The sequence below is a fragment of the Lutra lutra genome, chromosome 2 (genome assembly GCF_902655055.1).
Source record: "Lutra lutra chromosome 2, mLutLut1.2, whole genome shotgun sequence".
Taxonomy (NCBI): domain Eukaryota; kingdom Metazoa; phylum Chordata; class Mammalia; order Carnivora; family Mustelidae; genus Lutra; species Lutra lutra.
In genome coordinates, this window is record NC_062279.1 from 29,153,698 (window position 1) to 29,171,596 (window position 17,899).

At 35.8% G+C, this 17,899-nt stretch overlaps 1 protein-coding gene across 6 annotated transcripts in view; it reads left to right on the forward strand.

Annotated features, from left to right (window-relative positions):
- Positions 1–17,463, forward strand: part of WRN (WRN RecQ like helicase) — a 142,982-nt gene extending 125,519 nt beyond the window's left edge. For all 6 annotated transcript variants that reach the window (XM_047716851.1, XM_047716844.1, XM_047716837.1 and 3 more), the window contains 3 exons: positions 549–711; positions 9,921–10,135; positions 16,219–17,463. In XM_047716851.1, coding sequence (XP_047572807.1) covers positions 549–711; positions 9,921–10,135; positions 16,219–16,338 — 498 coding nt within the window. In that variant the 3' untranslated portion in view covers positions 16,339–17,463. The remainder of the gene's footprint in view (positions 1–548; positions 712–9,920; positions 10,136–16,218) is intronic.
- The last annotated feature ends 436 nt before the right edge of the window (positions 17,464–17,899 follow it).

Genomic DNA, 17,899 nt, shown 5'->3' on the forward strand with positions numbered 1-17,899 from the left:
CTTTATAAATTGTGGTCATTATTTTATGAATAGAGCCAATATAAAACACCCTATTAAAGTTTTCTTAAGAACCTTTTATAGAATGCATCTGGAGCCTTACACTATCACTAAGCATTTTAGGATTTGTCTTCTTGGACATTCATATAACTAAAGTACCATGTGTTAGTTCAATTATACAGAATATTGGATTACAATTTATGATATTTTCAAAAGGCTGTGGCAGTTATTAGATTTACACAGAATGATTAGTCTCTGCCACTAATAGGTTTTTGAAGTGAATAATTACATAGGGATGAGGATTGAGTTCTTAGCTAAAGCTGGAGGATTTTGTTTTATTCACTGTAGTAAGTATAAAAGGTAAAACATGTGTAAAGATCTATAACATGGGTAGTTTTAAAGAAATAGTAAAAATGAAAATTTTAAGCGAAGGTTCAGTGCATTATTTATCAATGAACATAGACTACCTGAAGGTTTTGGACATTTTATTTACATATGGTACATTGCAAACTTTTAAGACCTCACTGGTTGTTTTGCTCCTGTTTCTCTAGATAAGTATATCCAAGGAGAGGGTTATGCCTGTCACAATGGTTGGGATGCACTTAACCCAAGCAATGAAAGCTGGCTGCCCACTTGATACGGAACGAGCAGGCCTGACTCCAGAGGTTCAGAAGATTATTGCTGATGTTATCCGAAACCCTCCCATCAACTCAGGTGATCGCTCTGACCCTAGTCTGCAGCCTTAATGACTTGAGTCATTGAACCCAGAGGAAGTAAACAAGCAGTCCACTTGTATTTTTCACTTTACCAGCATTAACCCCTTATGCTACAAGGGAAACTTTACTTTTGTAATGCTTTTTCTGTTGTTTTTGAAAAACAGTCTTTCTTCCCATTATCAGAGGAAAATCTGAGTCTGAGAAATTCCTGTATTCCTTTGCAGCTTTAAATAATGACTTCTACTCCCATCCCCAAACAGTGGGCTTTCATCCTTTTCTAACTTCTACCTCACCTCTTGGAAAAAACACATTTTTTTCCATATTCATTTCTCATAGCTTACTAATTTCTCATTTTCCCCTAAATCTTACAGATTCCTTGTCATTGGCCCACGTAAATAATCTTTCTAAGCAGTGCAATCAGTGGTCTCAGTTGCTGTGGTGTGAAGGGATGGTCCTTGGTCTCTGGGTCCCTTGTAGAAGGGCTTCCTGTTGTCCCTTTGCTGCAGAGTGTCAGCTGTGCTCGTGGAGACTGAGCACATTTGCCTGCCCTGCAGAAAGTTTTCGATTATCTCTTTTTTACAGAATTAAGGATGAGGTACCTCAGAGGATTTTTTCCCCATAAATGTACAAACTAGATGTGTTTTAACTCAGTAAATTTTCAGACTCTTAAGACAGAACAGTAGACATACAGAAAGCCTTATCTCAGGAACTGCAATGCAAATACTTAAATTTTCATTAACTTGAATTCTTTCCCACTTGGGAACAACTAGGTGGTTCCCCCAGGGATTTAGAAATAAGGGAAATACGATCACCCTCTGAAAGTACAATCAATACTGTACTAAATTGGTCAGAACAAAAATATTAAAGTCACCTTAAAGACAGCATTGGGCACCTGGGTGCTCCCCAGGGAGCTGGGTCATCCCTTAGGGGACTGACTTGATTTTCACTCAGGTCTTGATCTCAGGGTCATGAACCTGAGCCCCAAGTTGGGCTCTGTGCTCAGCACAGAGTCTGCTTGAGATTTTCTCTCCCTTCGCTTTTGCCCCTCCCCCTGCTTGTACTGTCTCTCTAAATAAATAAACTCTTTAAAAAACATATTTAAGGGGCGCCTGGGTGGCTCAGTGGGTTAAAGCCTCTGCCTTCGGCTCAGGTCATGATCCCAGGGTCCTGGGATCGAGCCCCACATCGGGCTCTCTGCTCTGCAGGGACCCTGCTTCCTCCTCTCTCTCTGTCTGCCTCTCTGCCTACTTGTGATCTCTGTCTGTCAAATAAATAAATAAAATCTTTAAAAAAAAACCCAAAAACATATTTAAAAAGACAGCATTAATTCTGAACTCCAGAAAGACTTGACTGAAGTGTAAAGAAAGAACACCTTCATGTGTTGCATTGGTCAACTATGGAAGCACAGGAGAAAGACAGGGATAAATCTGGGCAGTGGTCATCTAAATTATTCTCAGGGAACTAAATTTTTCTTCCTTTTTTTTCTGAAAACATTATTTACTTATTTATTCAAACTTCTTTCTTTCTTTCTTTCTTTTTAAGATTTTTATTTATTTATTTGACAGAGAGAGAAGTGAGAGAGGGAACACAAGCAGGGGGAGTGGGAGAGGGAGAAGCAGGCTTCCTGCTGAGCAGAGAGCCCAATGTGGGGCTTGATCCCAGGACCCTGAGATCATAACCTGAGCTGAAGGCAGATGCCTAACAATTGAGCCACCCAGATGCCCTGTTGTTATTATTATTATTATTATTATTATTATTATTATCATTACTACTACTACTGTTTTTAAGTAATCTCTCTGCCCAATCTCTCCATGAGGCTCAAACTCACAACTCAAGAGTCCCGTGCTCTCCTAACTCAGCCAGCCAGGTCCCCTACCATATTAAAGTTATACTGCTGATTATTTACAAGAAGGAAATGTGCAATTTCTAATCCTGGCCAATGAGACTAGTCATGCACTAGTCATGCTAATCTGGGTACTTATCTATGTGAAATTATAAACCCATTATTGTAAATCAGTGAATTGACAATCTGTGAACATGGTTAATGTGGATCTATTAAGGTAAAGTTAAGTTTCTAAATCTGAAAACCTTAGGGCCATATCCTGGACTGTGATAAAACATCCAAGGTAACTTAGCTGTGAGTCCTCTTACGAGAAAGCTAAGCAGCTATCCTGGTCCCATTCCAGTCTTTCGAACTCCAGCAGCCACCGAACTAGAGATTAAGGCAGAGAAAGGAAAGCAGCAATTATTCTATAGAGGTAGAATTGTGATCATAGAAAACCTCTCTTTCTCCAATGCAAAGTAAAATAGTATTTTAGAGAAGGTCAAAAACTCAGATATCATCTTGATTTTAATACATTTGGTGTTTTTTTTCTTTATGTATGTATGTATAATCTCTCAGGACTTAAAGAAATGTATGTCTTTTGATGAGCTGTTGGATAGTAGGCAGTATTCTCTGAGTTTGCGCAGCCTTTTTTCTTTTCTAGTTTTCCCCTTGTGACTATTATTGGCTGTCTGTCGTAAATCCCGAGTACTGACGGGTGTGTTAACCTGGTCGGTAAGAGCAAAGGCTCTGGTAACAGCTGATTTAGATTGACGTAGGCTGCACCACTTCAAAACCATGTGACTTTGGGTGAATGGCCCAGTGTCCCTAAGCCTCAGTTTCCTTATCTCTAAAACAGGGCAAGGTAATGTTGCCTCTTCTTACAGAACTGTGAGAAATAATTAGATACTGACTGACAGAACACTCTGGCACCTGTAAGTATTTCGTAGATGGTGATGGTGGCAGTAATGGTGATTATAATGATATGAACGAAGAAGTAGATGGTAAGATCTTATAGCTTCTTAAAAATACCCTCCAGGGGGCCTGGGTGGCTCAGTGGGTTAAAGCCTCTGCCTTCAGTTCAGGTGATGATACCAGGGTCCTGGAATCGAGCCCCACATTGGACTCTGCTCAGTGGGGAACCTGCTTCCTCCTCTCTCTGCCTGCCTCTCTGCCTACCTGTGATGTCTGTCAAATAAATAAATAAAATCGTTTAAAAAAAAAACCCCTCTAAATATGATTGCTTTTATACTCTATCCTTTTTAGTAGCTAATTAAGAAAATAAGTTAATAAAAAAGTGTACAAGAAGGGAGATTTTAAAACTGAACTTTATTTTTTTTTTAAAGATTTTGTTTACTTATTTGAGAGAGAGACAGCGAGAGAGAGCATGAGAGAGGGTCTGAGGGAGAATCAGACTTCCTGTGGACCTGGGAGCCCAATGTGGGACTTGATCCCAGGACTCTGGGATCATGACCTGAGCTGAAGGCAGATGCTTAACCCACTGAGTCACCCAGGCGCCCTAAAACTGAACTTTATAGAACCTTAAGACTTTAATAATTCAGGCTGGTCATAATTACCTTTTTTTTTTCAAGTACTGAAGAATTCTTGGGCAAATATTATTGAGTGACATAAAATAAATGTTCTAATTTCAGTTCATTATTGGCAGGAGAAAATGGTAGAGGAAGATTTAAGATTCTGTTATTTACCCAATTACTGACAACATCTATTTTATTTGGCTATGGTGAAGAATCCAGGTATTGCTAAGTTGCTTTCCAAATCATACAGTTGTAAAGTTAGGATTTTAGATTTGGGAAGGAAATTGGAAATCATTAAATTTTCACTTTATGAATTCCGCCCTGTTTTAGAGAGAGGAATTTGAGGCCTAGAGAGTTGCAGATTGTTTTAATATCACGTGAAGATTAATGACTGAGCAAGTTTTTCTTTTTACTATACCATGTTAAAGTGTACTGCCAACTATTTAAAGAAAGAAATATGCAGGTTCTTTTTTGGTTTAAGGTTTTATTTATTTAGAGAGTGAAAGAGAGCGAGAGTGAGAGTGCACGAGTGAGCAGGGCAGGGGTTGGGGAGCAGAGGGAGAGAGACAATTCCAATTTGACTCCGAGCTTATGGGGAACCCAAGGTGGGGCTCATTCCCAGAACCCTGAGATCATGACCTGAGTTGAAATCAAGAGTTCGTCAGACACCCCGAAGTATGCAGTTTCTAATCCTGATATAAGATTTGGGTTTATAAATTTCTAATTGACAGGTAAAGTAGATATACTTAATTATATTCAGTTTAACATATTTGTATGTATAGTGCCTTTAAATATTCTCTATCTAGTCTCCTCTAAATTTTGATTTAGCAATTTTAATTTCTGACATTAGACAACTTTTTTTTTCTTAAGATTTTATTTATTTATTTGACAGAGAGAGAGAGAGAAAGATCACAAGTAGGCAGAGAAGCAGGCAGAGAGAGGTGGGTGCCGGGGAAGCAGGCTCCCTGCTGAGCAGAGAGCCCGATGTGGGGCTTGATCCCAGGACCCTGAGATCATGACCTGAGCGAAGGCAGAGGCTTAACCCACTGAGCCACCCAGGTGCCCCAGACAACTTTTGAAATTAAAAAATATTAAAGCCACGGTACCTGGGTGCCTCAGTTGTTAAGCATCTGCCTTCAGCTCACGTCATGATCCCAGAGTCCTGGAATCAATTCCCACATCGGGCTGTCTGCTCAGCAGGGAATCTGCTTCTCCTTCTACTTCTGTTCTCTCTCTCTCAGATAAATAAAATCTTAAAAAAAAAATTAAAGTCAAACAATATATAAATGTGAATATAAAATTGCATATAAAGGGGCGCCTGGGTGGCTCAGTGGGTTAAGCCTCTGCCTTCGGCTCAGGTCATGGTCTCAGGGTCCTGGGATCGAGCCCCACATCGGGCTCTCTGCTCAGCAGGGAGCCTACTTCCCTTCCTCTCTCTCTCTGCCTGCCTCTCTGCCTACTTGTGATCTCTGTCTATCAAATAACTAAATAAAATCTTAAAAAAATAATAAAATAAAATTGCATATAAAATTGCATGGCCTGATTGAATAAATATCTGAGAGAAGAGAAGCATCTGTAATCATTAGTGACTAAAACAGTATTTAAAACATTTATCTTATCCATTATATACTGAATATAGCAAATAAATTTTCATTTAGAGATAAATACTAAATTCTAAAGAAGGGAGAACACTTTTAAATATACTTATTAAATACTTAATTCATCTTTCTGTCAGTATACTGTGTGTAGGTTATACAATACAATATGAAAAAATATATTATTGTAGTTTACTTCCAAAGCAAAAATTGAGAAAGTTAAGGTTATGGGAACTCAATTTTCTTTTGATTATACGTTTATGGTGTGTAAGACAACATTTATTGATGTGAAATTTTACTTTTGAATTCTTGTTTTTCCTTGATAAAATACTATTTGTTCTCCTATTCGAGAAAACATTGTGCAGATGGGGGTTCCTGGGTGGCTCAGTGGGTTAAGCCTCTGCCTTCGGCTCAGGTCATGATCTTGGGGTCCTGGCATTGGGCCCTGTATCAGGCTCTCTGCTCAGCAGGGGTCTGCTTCCCCCTCTCTCTTGGCCTGCCTCTCTACCTACTTGTGATCTCTCTCTCTATATCAAATAAATAAAATCTTCAAAGAAAATTAAAAATAAAATAAAAAATAAAAAGAAATGCAGATGGACTTATTACATTAATGATTCAGGTATGTTATTTTTTTTAATTTAATTGTAGCTATCTCACATAATTTGGTGTTTACACTTGATCTTAGCCAAAAGGCCGAGAAGTGATATAATTTGGTGTTTAAATGAACAAGTTTGATTGGCACTTAAATTTTTCAAAATTCTGAATTGAGAATTCTCTATGTTTTTGTTATGGCATAATCTTATACCTGAAAATAGAGTAATTCTGAGTTGAGAAATCATATGTATTATTTCATGCTGTCTTATTTGCTAAGTACATTTTGTACTTGTAATTTAATATTTAAAGGAATTCTATAACATTTTAATCTTTTAGTTTATCCACACTTATGTAATTTTAAGCTTCTTTTTTGGAGTTGAAATTCTAACTATGCTTAATAATAAATTAAGCAAGGCATTTAATGAGGTGTCTAGGTAATATTTTGAATAATTTCATTCTTCCATTCTTTATGTGCATATAACTGGAAAATTAAGGGTGGCTTCTAAGGGACCTGCCACAAAAATAGGAGTAATATGATCTCTTTTAAAGCACTGAAGGAGTGCAGCCGGTGTTCATTATTCTCCCAATAGAAATTTTCAGCACTTACTTGCCTGGAAAGTTAGGATAGAATCAGATGTATCTTTAATGCTAGATGCCCCTTTTTTGCATAAGTGTATTGTAGGATGACTTTAAGGTACAAATGTAGAGGATTTACAGAAATGTGTAAATGAATTTATGGATTTTCTAGTTATATCTAGAAATTATATTCAGATTATAGTACAATAACTTTGTATACTTGTTAAATCACTAACAGTGGTTTAAAACCATAACTAAATGATACATCATAGTTTTATTTAAAAAAAGACATTCTAATTTTAGAAACAGATTGTTTTGATGGAATAAAATATCTCATTTTTCCTTTCAAAATAATTAAGATTCTCTCTCTCCATCTCCCCCTGCCTCCATTAATCTCAAGTGCCTGATTGCTCTCTCTCCCTAAATAAAAATAAGTTTGAAAATCTAAAAAAAAAAGGTTAAAAAAATTGAATTAAAAAAACAAAAATAAACAGTTGTAATTAATTCTAATGATATAATTTAATTAACCCAGTATATTAAAATGTTATCATTTTAACATATAATCAATATAGAATTATTATGAGATATTTGTGTTTTTTGTACTAAGCCTTTGAAATCAGGAATGTATTTTACATTTATAGCTTATCTCAATTCTGATGCCAAATTTTAATTGAAAATACTTGATTTGTATTTAGCTTTCATAAACTTTACAATTGAATAAAGTAGATACTCTGTGTTCCAAACATTCTAAAATGTTTTCAATAATTGAATCAAATATCAGTTGTTTTTTTTCCAAGTATCACCTTTTAAATTTAATTTCAGATTGATGAATTGAGTTTCTTAACCATCCTAGCCGCATTTCAGGAGCTTGTCAGCTACATGTTGTTAGTGCTCATTGTAGCAGAAGCACAATTACAGAGATAGTTTGGCAATACCCATGAAAACATAAAATGTGTTTGACCTTTGAACTAGCAATCCCACTTCTAAGAATCTAGAGATATGGAAAAAAATGTGTAATATAATGTTCTTTGGGTCATTTTGTTTTCAAAGAAAAATTGAAGACAAATGATAGGGAACTCAAAGTAAGTTTGGATAGACAATACAAAAGAAGATGCCTCAGTCATTAAGAAATTAATGAAGTAATAAAATTGGCCAAATTTCTGTGGTATTTTGATGGCATAATGACTGAAGGGCAAATAGAATTTTAGTTGGTCAATAGAAATAATAGTCATATTGCTAATTTTATTACATTTAGAGGTAAAATCTTATTTTCCAAGATTTTGCTTAGGATCAGTTTTATATCTTAACACTTTTAAGTAACAGAGTATAGGCTAAATATATACCCCCATGGTCCTAGTTTCTATTAGCTGGGTGACCACCTCTTGCTGGCGTGGTTTTTTTTGTTTTTGTTTTTGTTTTTGTTTTAAGCTTTTATTTGTAGGAATGTCTGAGTGGCTGGCTCAGTCTGATAAGTGTCTTTTTTGCTCATGTCATGACCCCAGGGTCCTGGGATCAAGTCCCCATATCAGGCTCCTTGCTCAGTGGGGAGCCTGCTTCTCCTTCTGCCTGCCGCTCCCCCTGCTCGTTCTCTCTCTGACAAACAAATAAAATCTTTAAAAAATAATTTTATTTATTTGATAGTGCATTCGAGAGAGCACAGGCAGGGAGAGGCAGAGGGAAAGAGAGAAGCAGGCTCCTAAATGAGGGAGGCCCAAGTGGGGCTTGATCCCAGGACCCTGAGCCACCCAGACACCACCTGTTGATTTTTTTGTTTTTGTTTTTTAAACTTAACTGCAGGTTTTTTTTGAAGTTCAAGAGTAGCAAGATAAGATCTTTGGAAGAAAGGAGAATATAAATCTTGAAAATGGAAAATTGAAAGACTGCCCTTTCAGGGTGACATTTAAAAATACTTGGATTCTGATCTAATTGAATTGGGTGTCAGAAATGTTTGATACCAGTTTTATAATTACATGAAGATGGGTGAAACTGAGCTGCTTAGTTTTATGATACTCCAGGGCATTCCAGATGAATGTGTTGTTGAAAGTGTTTGAAACATAAGTAGTGGACTGTAGGAGATTGCTAAATAATTTGTAAAAGGTGTGAAGACACACAGTCTGAATTGGTTCTGTTGAGTTACGAAAAGTAAAAATTCCTTGATTGTGAAAATAAGTGATTTTTTCCCAGAAAACTCATTTTGTTATATGCATTTTAAATAATTGATATGTTTTGTTATGCTACAATAGCCATTGAAAGGATCTTTTTTTTTAGTAGCATCTTATTCACAAGTACGATTAGCTTCTATTTTAAGAGTAAGTTCTATTAGAAAAATAATTGTAGGGACACCTGGGAGGCTCAATGGTTTAAGCCTCTGCCTTCTGCTCAGGTCATGATCTCAGGGTCCTAGGGTCCTGGGCTCCAGCCCGGCATCGGCGTTGGGCTCTCCACTCAGCGGGGAGCCTGCTTCCCCCCTCTCTGTCTGCCTGCCTCTCTGCCTACTTGTGATCTCTCTGTGTCTGTCAAGTAAATAAATAAAATCTTTAAAAAATAATTGTAATAGATATTTGGAATTTGAAGTGTAACTCCTTTAGAAACAATTCTGTGAAGGTTGGTTTTGGTTCTCAGGGCACCTCTCAAGAAGCGGTTTGAGACATCATTTATACAGAGTCAATGGCATTGACCTGACTTTAAGTCTTAGAAGCAAGGCTGCAGGTGGTAAGAGGTGAGGGGAGAACATGCTTTACTTCATTTTGGTTTGTAGGGCTACAGGCATTCTAAAGAGAAACATTTTTTTTTAAGATTTTATTTATTTATTTGATAGAGATCACAAGTAGGCAGAGATAGGCAGAGAGGTGGGAGGCTGAGCAGAGAGCCTGATGTGGGGCTCTATCCCAGAGCCGGGAGACCATGACCTGAGCCGAAGGCAGAGGCTTTAACCCACTAAGCCACCCAGGCACCCAGAGAAACATTTTCTTCAGACACCTTCCTCCTTCCTTTCTACAAAGTATTTCACTCTTTCCAGCTCATAGGTTTCTAAAATGTTCTGTGTAATTTATTTTCAACTCTTGTTTTTTTTCATCCTTTACAGATATAAATGAAGTTAAACTAATTAGAAAGCTGGTTCCTGAAAACATTGACACGTACCTTATCCACATGGCACTTGAGATCCTGGGAAAAGACTGTGACAACAGACTGTTAGACCAGCTTTCATGTACTTCCAACAGAAAGAGATATTTCCCCAACTCTGAAGAGAGCTGTTCAAGTTCTAAGAGAAGCAGGGAAGAAGTAGGCGCTAATACTAAGGTGTTAATTATATGTAGAATTTTCATACATTGTCGGTTGGTTCGATTTACATATTCTAACACTAAAATGCTGTATTTTTTAAACTGTTATAAATTCTGCTATAAGGTTACTTTTTAAAATCTGTGCTCTATTTCCTTTGTTTTTCATAAATCTTATCTGAGAAAAGTGATTTTTTTAAACAACAGAAAAAGGGAAATGTAGCCCATCTACTTAGCTTTTTGTGTGGAATGTCAGCTGAAATTTTACTTCTACCTCATACCGATTATATATATATATATATATATAGTGGAAATCCTTTTTCTTTCATAGACATAGTATTGGCTTTGAACTTATGGCAGTTTATGTAGTTTATGAAAATGAAAACAAATTCCGTTATGAATACCCCCAAAACTAGTTTGTCTATCGTTCTGTCATTCCTCCTGCTTTGTTCTTGTCATACTGAATCTCTTAGGTACAAGGAAAATTGTTGCCCATGGTCCTGCACATATACCATACATATTTCTGAGAAAAACCATGAATTTAGTATTATTTAGTATTATTTTAGTTTTATTAAAATGCTTTGGAAATTATTGCTCTATATGTTGTATGAGATAACTATTTTTTGATGATGATTCTATTAAATGATTGTATAAATTTGAAAATTGGGCCTTTGTTACCTTCCAGGTCTAAAATTTTATGATTCTGTGATAAAAGTTGTGAAAACTAGTGATTTGCTAAAAAACTATTTTAGTTTCTAGATCATAAATTGAGCATGGTAGTAGGTGTTTTCTCATAATGTGCATTAGGGATTCCATTCCAGTTTCAAGATAGTCTTTATAGATTTCTAAGAGTTAAACCCATTTTCTCAATAGCTTAAAAATAAGAGGAGCTTTACATTCTGTACTTCAGTTAGGCTTGTATACAGACATGTCATAGATAACCTAATGAAATTTGATTAATTGGAAGTCTTTACATTATTTAGTCAATTGAAGTAGCTGTGGGAAGGATATTAAAGAAAATAATGTTGGGTGGTAGTAGTGAAATTTGGCCTCTATTCCCAGCCTTTTATTTCTGAAATCTATACCAGATGCCTAAAACCTTGTTTTTTCCCAGCTTCTACCTATCAGTAAAGGAAGAGGTGAAACTTACCATTTTTTCCTGATTATTGATGCACATTTATATGAATTATTATTTTAGTCACATATTAGCGTTTGGCTTTTCCCTTATTGAAATAATATCAGACGCTGACAACAGAGTGGGGAGATTTTGGCGGTGGTGGGTGGATGGGTAGAAGTCATGCTGAGCCTACTGGATTTACCCTCCCCCACATTTAGGGGAACAAGGATATTGGGGATAGGAAGTAGATTAAGAGATGAGTGAGCCAGCCTAAGTATTTTTCTTTCATCCGACTCCCAAGTACAGAAGGCTGCTTCGAATACTGTAGTCTGTTGGAGGGCTGGTGTCAGATCTTTCCTATTAACATTCATCTTCTCTGCTGACCTGGATTATATCTCTTAATTTGTTTCATTGGATGAATATGAGGCTTCTGATAAAGAATAATGTCAAAACAAATTCTTTGTATTTGTTGGTGCATTGTTAGTTTTACGCCTATTGTGATTACTGTTAAGATAGAAGCTCCATGATGCCTTTGTTTAATGAAGAAAGATTCCATCTTGATATTGGTAGTTCTGATTCAAAATATGCAGGTGCACAGTGGATTCTTTGAGTACATCTTTTTTTTTTTTTTTTAAATTTCTGGAAAGTCTTCTTAAATTTTGCTTCTTAGAATTTGTCCCATTGTTTTATATTTCTTCTTCAGGGACTTCGACTATATGTTGGATCTTCTTTGCCTAGCTGCAATATTTGTCACTTTCCATGAATTCTTTCTAGTTTTCCATTTCTCCTTAATTTAAAATTTTCTTCTTCATCTTCTTCTTTTTCACCTCCTATTTCTCTGGACAGACTCTGTTATGTTTATTGCTATGTTCCTTCTAGTTTAGTATTCACTTCTTTACATTTTTCCTTTTGCTTCTAAGTCTTAACTAAACTTTTCTCCTCCATTTTGAATTTTTCTGATTCTGATTTATGATGTTCTTTCATGTTTTGAATAATTTTCTTAATGTTTTTCAACTCATTTAAGAGGTTACAGTTTTATTCTGTATCTTAGCAACTCTTCCGGTGTCCCATTTGATCTTAATACTTTCCTGTTGTTCATTTTCACGTGAAATTAGTTTTCCTGCACTTTCAAAAGAAAGCATGTTTCAAGGTAGTTTTTCCCAAGTTCACAGAGCTCTCCCTTCTGGTATTTTGTGTAATTTTTCAAAATATGGAAACTTAGTTTATGAGATACACTCTTTTGTCACTCTTCCCTTTGTCTCTGTTTTACTTGAACTGCTGATTCGATTTCACCCAGTAGTTCTCCCAGAAGGCATTGTGGTAGCTGGTCAGGAGCGTTCACAGGAACCGGTTGCGTTAGCTGAAGACACCATTTATAAGTCATTTGTTGTTGCGGTAGGCAGAAGCCCTCTCATTTTCAGTTGTTGTTTTCCCATTAATCTATCATGGTTTCTGATGTCTATCTGTAGGCTACTTTGTGGTTCTTCTGTTCTTGGGCACCTCACTGCTTTCTCTGCTTTCTCTTGTCTAAGTAAGTGGTACTATGCAGGTCTTATGGCTGGTGGTGGTTTATCCTCACATGCTCTGAGTTTGGATTTCTTTGGGATACCTTTAAACTTAGTTTTATTGTAAATGTAGATTATGAGTTCAGAGTTTTCCTGTCAATTCTGTTTTAATGGTGGGCTTCAGAGAGATTAAAACACTATGCTGCTGCTTCCACCATCTTCCCAGAACCCTCTCCCCCAAATCACCTTTTTTCCTCCTTATTTTTCTTCACTGCCTAAGAGAGAAAGTATGTGATATTTTCTGCCCTGCCACTAAGCTTCATTATAAATTAAAATGTACAATATTATTTATAAACTGTTTTGAGATACTCAGAAAAAAATGCCTTACAAATAATATTATAATTATTATTATTAAAATTCAGTACTTCAGAACAATTAGAATTTTCTTAAGCTTTGCCTTTTTAGGCATAGTTTTTGTTTTGTGTTGTTCTCTAAGAAAATAGTGCATGCTGTAACTATTTTGTGTTCTATAATAATGTTAAAGGTTGATCGAAAAAATCCTTGTGATTTTTCACCAAAAGATGAAAGTCACAGAAATTCCCTAAGACTAACTTCTTGGAATCAGCCAACCAGCGATTCAAAAACAGATTTATTTACGGATTCTCATTTAATTCTCAATTAAGATTAAATTAATAAAGTAGTTTTCATGATAACTACATCCAACTTGATAATTATTATTTTTATATTTGTCTTAGTGTAGATGAAATTAAATGTGAATATAACATATATATTTCTCTGTTTGCTTACATATATATGCTCACATATACTCAACAAACGAGTTAATGTTTTGTATTTTTAATTTAATGTTATTTGTTAATAGAATTTGGAGTATCAGAAAACCCCCCTGAAAATCTCACTATGATTTCTGGGAATTTTGGTTGACTACTAAAGAAGGAAGTAGTCACTGAAAGGCATTGTTTCTGTTAGGTGACTCAGTTCTCATAATTAAAGTCTCTCCAAAAACTTGTTGTTGAGACTCAAAAGATATAGTCAGTGTAAGTAAGCACTTTCCCTCTTTCTCAGTGAAACAAGATCATTATTATAATAGTGTGGTAAATACTGAAGGTCATATTCTGTAGAAATATTACAGAAGATAGAACATTTTCAGTGATATTAGCTACTAATTAATGATAATAATAATTAATTAATGATAATTTGCTACTAATTAATAATAAGTCTTTAATGCCAAAACTAAATCAGGATGTGTTTTGATAGCTTGCATGTATTCTCATTCGACCCTCCAGGTAATCCAGTGATGTTATGTACTGTTATTCTCATTTTCTGTGTGAAGAAACTGAGGCTGAAATAACATTTGTAAGGCCATACATTTAGCAAGTGACTCAATTGGAGCTCAAACCCTAATTCTGTCTTGGTTGGCAGTCCCTATTTATTCCATGGTATTCAGCTGCAAGACTTAGGGTTTTTTCTCTGCTCTGTTCCTGTGCAGATGTCATGTTCTGTTTTGCTTTTTGCTTTTGTTATCATGTTAACTTCTTTCCTTTCTCCAGATGCACACAGGTGTTCCAGCTATAATTGCAAACAACTGTAGGCTCCAAGGGATTGTGTTAGTAAGATCTTAAGGGAAGGGGTGCCTGGGTAGCTTCGTGGGTTAAACCTCTGCCTTTGGCTCAGGTCGTGATTCCAGGGTCCTGTGATTGAGCCCCACTTTGGGCTCTCTGCTCAGTGGGGAGCCTGCTTCCTCCTCTCTCTACCTGCTTCTCTGCCTACTTGCGATCTCGTTCGTCAAATAAATAAATAAAATCTTTTAAAAAAAAAAGATTTTAAGGGAAGAATAAATATTTCTGGACCAATTTTATCTCTGCCCAAATGCCTTTTGTCTGTGGCATTATATATCGCCAGTATTTATTATTTCTGAGTCAAATATCGTCTCATGCAGTCTATGTAAATCTAATCTGTTCTCCTTGGACTTCTCTTCCCTGTGAGGAAATTTGCTATCCTTAGCCTGTTTTTTTTCTTTAGCTTTATTACTAAAGTGTGAGTAGCTCTTTCTTCTTCATTGGATTTCTTTAATTAAGCCAAAAGAGCTAATAGGGTTTTGGTTTTTTTTTAACCTTTTCTAAATATATGTTTTCACAGTTTTCTGTGAAGGATCTTTGACTTTTTTCCCCACTCTTAAATCTTTTGAAACCATTTTTAAACATAGAAAATGTAACAAAACATAGCAGGTAATTGACGAACCGTATATATTTTTCATTCTGGAAATTGAATAAATTATGCTTTTTTACCTTCAACTAACAGACACATTATAACTTAGATTGAGGTCACCTTATCATAAAGTCCTTCATATAGTTCCAATAACTAAATTAACTGCTGGATTCCAAGGTATGCTTACATTGGAATGATTTGTCTGTCATGTTGGTTTGAGGCTCTTGTCAAACTGAGATAACAATAATTACTACCAGTTTATGCTTATGGAACATAACTAAAAATTGTTTTATCTTTTTCACGTGCAGATCACATAATATACAACCACTGCCTTTGGGTTCCTAAATTTTTTTTTTCAGGGACTTTTAACTTAGGGTCCTGAGGCTTCATTTGGTGCCTAAGTCTCCTAAAATTGTGCAAAGTATTACGTATGTGTTCATTTAGAAGTGAATCTCCAGGGGCGCCTGGGTGGCTCAGTGGGTTAAAGCCTCTGCCTTCGGCCCAGGTCATGATCCCAGAGTCCTGGGATCGAGCCCCGCATCGGGCTCTCTGCTCAGCGGGGAGCCTGCTTCCCCCTCTCTCTCTGGCTGCCTCTCTGCCTACTTGTGATCTCTGTCTGTCAAATAAATAAATAAAATCTTAAAAAAAAAAAAAAGAAGTGAATCTCGTTTTTAGCAGATTTCAAAAGACTCTTTGAAACAACAATTTTTTTCATTTATTTCAGTGACTGTTTTTTGAGTATCTGTTATGTCCCAGCAACTCTGCAAGGCACTGATAGTGTTTGAATCACTCTGCTAGTCAACCTTTGGAGACATAGAAGTACATGCTTTTTCAAACACCTAACGTGATACTGTGTGTGTCTGTGTTTGTGTTTATGTGTGGGTGTCTATATGTGTGTGCGCCTGAGCAGATGCCTTTCCTCAGAACATTAAATTAACCATTTTGGTCAGCCCAAACCAAGTACACATGAGACAGAAATCTGAAATAATATCTAGTTCTTTCCTTCTCAAATGTGTATGTACACTTGAGTGCCCGAGAACAGATAAGAAGATGGCAGGAAATTGCCTGAAGAAATGATATAGCGATTTTTGTCTTTTATTTACTTTTTGATCTAGAAGTAAATTCTGTGGCTCTCACTATTTTGTTTTACTCTACAAGGGAAGGTAGTGGGTGTATATACAGTAACCTATGTTACTTTTTACAACCGACACACATTTTCAACATTAACATATTTCTTTTTCTGTTTCTTTCCTACAGCCTGCCTCTGTAACCTCAAAGAGAAAATTACCTGAGTGGTTTGCCAAAGGCAGTGAGACTTCAGCTGACACCAGCAAGAAATCAATGGCCAGAACAAAAAAGAAAGGTCTTTTTAGTTAAACTGGCAATTGCCAGAGGAATTGTGTGTGTCTTACTGTATTAGAAGAGGGGAGCTGTGTTTCATTTCTGAAAATAGTGGTGACGAGTACTTCAGTTTACAAATTATTCTAATCTCAAAAGTCAGACTAACCCATTTGTTGAACAGCTAACATCTTAAAACAGCCTTGTGCAGTTTACTAAAGTTGAGTCTTCTGAGAGCCTGAGTGAGTAATCATAGAATAGAATAAATACATTAATCTCCTTTACGCTTCTCTAAGAAACCGTTACTGCTCTGTTTCCTAATCTCTTTATTTCAGCAGTATGTTTAAGGGGGGCCGATTTGATATAAATAACAGACTGGTGGTTGTAGGATGATTACGTGTGTGATAGAAAATCTTCATATATTACCAGCTTTCTTTCTTGTGAACGAAGGAAGCATAGTTATTTTTACAAATTGTCCTTACCATCTTTACAAGAAGCTCTTACACACATTGATAAATGGTATTAGTGGAACAGACCAGTGAAAATGAAACATTCTGGGTTCCATGCATGTAAAGATAAATAATGTAGCAAAGGAGACCAACTTCACTAGGTAACCATGCACTTTGTATTTTGTATGCTATTTCTATTATCTTTCAAGTACTAAATTCCTTCATACTGAATATTACAAAATATATATGTTATATATGCATTATATATATGTGTGTGTGTATATATATATATATATTTTTTTTTTAACTTTTATGTAATTACCTTGAGCACTTCCAGTTTTTGAGGATGTTGGAGTTTGATTGTAATCCCTCTTTATGTAGCACATGTGACTTCGCTATCGAAACCCATACTCTGACGCTGAGTTTGGTAAACCATGGTTAATAACACTTTAACCAGTTCACCTTACGGACTTTAACTGATGTTTTGTAACTAAAAATCACTGTTAATAAAGAAGAAATATTGTAGGAGAACTAGAAAATCTGGAGAGATGAAAAGAAGAAAATAAAAATCACTGGTGGTTGTACCCAGCAGATCATCAGTTAACCCCTTTTGTGTATCCTGCTAAGCCTCTGTATTCACTGCTTTTCTTAGTTTGATACATGAATAATAAATGAATGTGTTTTCTTTGTAAAACATTTAAGTTAAAACACAAAAGATCCCTGTATTCCCATTTTCCTACTTCTCATTACCATTCCCTTTCCAGAAAGTAGCTCCTGTTAAGTACGTGACTTAGAGTTCTCTAGTCATTCCTTACGCATTTACATGCTTTGTAAATACTTTGCTTATATATCTACACATACATTACTGTTTTTTTAAAGTGAGTTAGATCATGCTGTATGCAACTTTCTGCAGCAAACTCTTCACTTAATATGTCATGAAGAACTTCCCATGTCAGTATATATATTGGTCTGTCTCATTCTTTTTTACAGCTACCTACCATTCTATATGGTGAATATATTATATTTTATATAATCACTTTCCTATTGGTGATTTTTGTCTTTTTTTTCTACTTTAGATTATTTCTAGAAGTAGAATTAGAGACTGAAATTTATATTTCACTGAATATATTATGAATATTTTTTTTCCATGT